At 41.3% G+C, this 5,965-nt stretch overlaps 1 protein-coding gene across 1 annotated transcript in view; it reads right to left on the reverse strand.

Moving 5' to 3' along the window:
- The window catches only part of Tmem30a (transmembrane protein 30A), a 28,944-nt gene extending 23,593 nt beyond the window's left edge, over nucleotides 1-5,351 (reverse strand). Inside the window, exon 1 of the mRNA XM_021207149.2 lies at nucleotides 4,765-5,351. Within this exon, the coding sequence (XP_021062808.1) occupies nucleotides 4,765-5,001 (237 nt within the window). The 5' untranslated portion in view covers nucleotides 5,002-5,351. The remainder of the gene's footprint in view (nucleotides 1-4,764) is intronic.
- Nucleotides 5,352-5,965: the final 614 nt, after the last annotated feature.

Here is a 5,965-nt window from a genome sequence, read left to right on the forward strand (position 1 = left end):
TTGGACTGCAGACTGTAAGTCATCAATAAATTCCTTTACTATATAGAGACTATCTGCAAGTTCTGTGACTCTAGAGAACCCTGACTAATACACTGACCTAATAAAATCTGCCGCACAGAAGTTAACACTCACTAGTTTTCAAAAGACCAAGTTTACTAGGGAATAATCGTTCTAAACGTCAAAGGAAAAGAGGCTGCCAAGTAGAAATAAGAACACAAATCCCCTATTTTGAAAATTAGCATGTTTTTATGTCAAAAGTATATCAGGCATAGTTCAGAATACAGTAAGCATAAGCCCTTCTAACTACTTAAATCCTAATGACAAAACACCAGAAGCAGTACGGACAGATGTGGATAATGTGATTACTCGAAAAGTACCCACATTTCTCATCTGTGTACCCAGACAAGGTAACATTTTTTTCTTAGTAATTCTAAAACCACAGCCTCCCTATTCCTCAGAAAAAGACTGAATTTAATGTGGCAATAAAGAAGAATTTGAAGGACATGCACTTCTGCACTGTATACAAGGAGAGCTGGAAACTTCTATTTTTTGGATGTAGATTTATCTGAAAGGAAATCAATATAATACCTAAATAGGTCACATAACAAGATGCTGACTAATAAGATGGGTCACTTTAAGTACTAATCAGATTACATTAATGGGGACATTTTAAGTACTTTAAAATTTTTCTGAAGTCCTTAGAACGAATAATTCACAACTATTTTGGTAGCGCATGCTAAATTTGCCAGCACACTACTTTAAAACTCTAAACCACGGGGAGAGGGGTAGTTTTGTCTCTATAAAAGGCTAGAAAATAAATATTTAAGGCTGCAGAGGCCAAGGACTTTTAGTCCTTTTAAGAAAAGAGGGTTTGAGCCGGGCATTGGTGGTACATGCCTTTAATCCCAGCACTCGGGAGGCATAGACAGGTGGATTTCTGAGTTCGAGGCCAGCCTGGTCTGCAAAGTGAGTTCCAGGACAGTCAGCGCTATAGAGAAACCCTGTCTCGGAAAACCAAAAAAAAAAAAAAAAAAAAAAAAGAGGGTTTGCACCTTTCTTGGCTGATAAAATTCAGGAAATAATCACAATAGTTATATAAAATTTCTTGGTAGCAACATAGCTCCATTTATGAGAGAAGAACTGATTTCTTTGAGGGATATACCCTATAAAATTGGTATTCAATTCAGTATTTCCTACAAATGCTCATCTGGAAAAACAGTCTCAATTCCTGTTCCCACCTCCCCCAGGGGGGCAAAAAAAAAAAACCCAGGCAGGGACTTACAGGAAACAAAAGCCCTATTATGCAAAACTCTCAGAAATCTGCCTGCCTCTGCCTCTGCCTCCCAACTGCTGGGATTAAAGGCTCGTGCCACCACTGCCTGGCTCTAAGCATTAACTTACAATTGTATCACTTCACACTGATAATGCTTTTACAGAAGTTACAAAGTTGGTACTTTTGAGTTAGCTGTGTATTTTGGCCTAGCCAAGAGCTTTAGAGGAGTCATTCATTGTCTTGTGGTGGGAACATGCTTGACTCTTAATTATTGTCAAATTAAAGGAGATATTCAGTCTTTACTGCAAATAATAAAGACATTATGCAAGTCTTCAATGAATAAATTCATAATTGAAATATTTTAATGGTTAATAAAATTAGCAGTGGTACTTTTCTAAAAAACTCACTTTACTTAGAAAATCTAAAAACCAACTAAGAAAGATTCATAAACTTAACAAGGGAAGGTTAATAGGATACTAACTATGAGTTTCAAAATATAAAAGCAGCTTTTCTGGGAAAATGTGAAAAGTCTATTAGCTTTACTTTCAATTTTCCAAGTTCTAAGCAAACACTTCATGCCAAACGTCTTGATTTATAAGTCTTCTGCCCTAGTAAGCTGAACTATACTGCAAGTGAACTACTGAGTTTTCAAAAAGAAACTTAAACCATGTAAAACAGACAGAGAGAGTCAGTGTGGGGGAGAAATGCTCACTTCTCGTTTACCTTTATTTTCTCTCTTATTTATTTCTTTCTTTCTTTCTTTCTTTCTTTCTTTCTTTATTTATTTATGTGATGCAGTATCATCTGTTTAGTCCTATTCTAGAACTCATTATGTAGACCAGGCTCAGAGATCCACCCACCTCTGCTTCCCATGTATGTGGGCAGACCAAATGGGTATCTGATGCTTGCTGAGGCTGCAAGAGGACATGGGATGCCTTAGAACTGTAAAGACAGTTGTAAGCCACCATGTAGGTACTAGAAATCAAACCTGGGTACTCTTGCAAAGCCAGTGCTCTTAAAGGCTGAGCCAGCTCTCCAGCTCCTCCTATTTACTTTAATAGCCTCAAAGGCTTTTAGCCTAAGCTAGTAGCTCACAAAAGGTAGAGGAGCTTAGTGGTACAGCACTTCCTTGTGGTCTACAGTTCAATCTCCAGCACACACAAAGAATAGAGAATAAGCATACAAACTTGTATGTAGAAAAAGCTCTCTCGGTTTCTCTAATAACTCCAGACCTAATTTGAAATCATTTGCTATATATCTAACACTCAAATTTTAATTATTCTATCTGCATGTGTTGGTGGTAATACAAAATTTCCAGTGACTCCTAATTTTCATTTCTTCTAATTTCAATTATGGCATTTTGAACATAGCATTATTTTAAATCAAAATTAAGATGGGAATCACAGATTTTCAGAAGTGAATGGCATCTTAAAGATCATCCACTCTAAATCTTTACAGTATTAAGAGCAGCTCACAAAAAAAGGGTCCCATCACCACCTAGAGTGAGAGCTGGAACTTTCGCTCTAGACCAGCTCTTAACTTCAATGTCCCTATGAGCAAACTACAATATACTCTTAAAATCAGGGGCACACTAAGCACAAGAAATTTCCATTTTACTAATCACTAAGTTTACAAAACCTTACTTTACTTTTCAGAACCCAAAAGTTTTAAAGAGAATGATTTTCCAACTGTAGTAAACAGTACTAGTTTTTTTTTTAACAATTTAGTAAATATTCATACACAATCTAAATCATCATTGCTTTCATCTTAATATCTTAAGTTTAAATAAGATGATTCAAATTTCTAATGCTTAGGAGGAATCCCATTATATTTCCTATCATTTCAGTAAGGATCTTAATATAGTGTGAGAGGTTACACCTTGGAATCAGGACAGTAACATTCAAACAGTCCAGTCATACCTCAGGCTGATCCTTAGCTCTCATCTCCTGCTGATGGGTGATAACGCACATCTATTTTGCTTCTAACTGTAAAATCTTAGAAGAAATTCATTATTCTTCTTGTTTTAGAGATGAAGACACTAACCTTCAGAGAAAGTAAGTCAATCACCCTACCCCGCCAAATCTAACTAAAGTTGCAGAGCTCAGGGTTTTGGGTATGACGGGGAACGGAAGTGTTTTACATCTGAGAACTTTTTAAAGAAAACATTCTGTAACATTTGTACAGTTTTCTCCAGTTGAACATACCTAACCTCAAACTCTGCGATCCAAAATATTCTAAAATCAAAACTTTTCTCCTGCCCAACCTGTTTGGCCCAGAGCTTCATTTACACTTTGGAGCATTTTGGGCTACATTTGAGTACTATTAACAAGGCTAAAACCACGAAGATAAATATATACCAAAAACATATGCTGTGAACTTGCTCTAGTCAAAACACTGAAAACTTAATAAAAGATTTAAAAAATACACTCTAGATACTATTCTTACTGTCATTAATACTGAAGCACTGTGCAGTACTTTAGTAACCTGGACAAAGGCACCAAAACTCCCCAGCTAAAATGACTGGGGACGTCCAATTAAATCACATATATGTAGTATTTATTTTTAAATTATGTACACAAAAATATGTTTACAACAGGAGAAAGCAAGGTTACTCAACATCGCTCTTGCCAGTTCATACAGATGAAAACTCTCTTAAATATGAAGGAGTACTTGTGGACGTCCAATACTGTAAGCCACACAGTACTCACATCACATCCTGCTATCAACCCATCTTTTCTGATGCGGACGGATGAAAATGCAGTGATTGCTGTGCCAATACAAATCAAAATGTTTCTCCCAGTAGAGTCTTTCTATCACATCTAAGTAGGATATTCCAAAAAAGTAATGCCAGTGAAATCATTTATAGCTAGATTCCAACTTATTTCGTGTGGAGTCATTTATATGCACATTTTAAAAATCAAGCAGGGGGAACTAGGACCACTGTGGAGCATAATTAGAAATGAATACAGCCTAAAAACAAACCAGAACTGAAGTTTCATGCTTTTAACTATATCGTGGCCAACAACTAAAAATATCTAATTTGCTCAAAATTAAAGTTACTTATGTGCGCCCTGTATGTATTTCTTCACAGAAGAATCAATACTTTTATGACTCCGGGTCCTACACCCAACCAATTTGTTAATCTGTGTCCCGGAATAATCCCCGCCCAAATAACAACAGTCTGCTCCTGTGAACTGCCTCGGAGTTAAACACCTAAATCTAACCTTTTCTCCTCTATCTCCTCCTAAAAGACATTCACTCTACCTCTGGGAAACCCACGCAAAGCGCTTCCAAAGAAAGTCTCGTCCACCCGACATTCTAGCTGTATTCATTCCGTTTCCAGCCAGGTAAACCGAGAGCCAAAGGAAGCGAGCCCACAAAACTGCAAACTCAGAAAAGCCGCAGAAGAAGAAACCGAGAGGGCACCAGAGGGCGGGGCCGGCTTGTCACCTTCGGGGAGCCAGGGGATCACTGCCACGCCCCTCCCTCACCTCGATCTCACGGATGTTGTTGGAGGTGACGAAGATGCCGATGCCGATGGGGATGAAGATGAGGCCGATGATGAAGAAGGTGGGCAGCACCGTGCCGGCCGTGAGGATGGGCTGCCAGGCGGGCAGCCGTTGCTGTTTGAAGGCCGTGTTATCCGGCCTCCGGGTCTTGGCGGCGCCCCCGGGAGGACCCGTGGGCCCGCCGTCCACCTCATCCTTCGCGCTATAGTTCATCGCCATCGCCCCCCGGGCTTCGGCTCGGCCACGTCCAGCTGGACCGCCCAGGGGACCAGCCTGCCGCCGACCCTGACAGGAGACGCGCAGTTGCCTCCGCCGCTACCTCCTCCGCCACCCGCGCCACCACCGGGGAGGCGGAAGAGGCGGGACACGCTTCTGCGGACGGCCGCTGACCGGAAGCGGGAGTCTTCGGGAGCCGCCCCAGGGAGGGAGAGAGAGGAAATAGGGAGAAGACTGAGGGACGAGGGGAGGGGAGGGGGAGGAGGATGGAAGGGGGAGGAAAAAGGCGGACGCACCCTGATCTTCTGCCCTGTGACGACAAAGTGAGGGCTTTAGGCCGGGCGCGCCGCTACGTGAGCGCATGCGCGGCCCGGAGACGACGTCACGGCGTCTGCGCACTGAGACGGTAGGGCGCGTCTTCGCTTCCCCGGGAGGACGCTACGGTTGGCGCACACTTCCTGTTGTGGTTATCATGGAGACCTCTGGAGCCGTCAGGTCGGACTCGGTGACATGGGCTACCTGTCATTTGGCGCCGGGTTGACTTTTCTTATGACGTCTACGCCTCTTTTGAAGGGAGTTGTAGCGTCCCGGAGTCCACACGTTTAAAAGGATGCAGATCCCTATTGAATCTTAGCTCGCCACTCAGTGTGCCTCTATGAATTTAAGTGAGGTGACATGCGACCCACTTGATCTAAAAAAAAAAAAAAGAAATCAATAATGCAACCTAGTTTAGCCCTAATCCCTCGCTTCTGATCGATTTTCACTTATTTTTCTGTCTCCTTCACATTGATTTGGGAAGGTTATTGTAAAACATGGTAGTGATATATTTTTTAAAACTTGGTAATCAAAAACCAGAACATAATACCACTTGTTTTAAAAGAGGTATTAGTTTTAACCTGCCAAGGAAATTCTCGTTGAGACTATGTGTAACCCCAGCATTTGAAGGGTAGAGGCAGAGTAATTGAAA

This window comes from Mus pahari, chromosome 10, assembly GCF_900095145.1.
Source record: "Mus pahari chromosome 10, PAHARI_EIJ_v1.1, whole genome shotgun sequence".
NCBI lineage: Eukaryota > Metazoa > Chordata > Mammalia > Rodentia > Muridae > Mus > Mus pahari.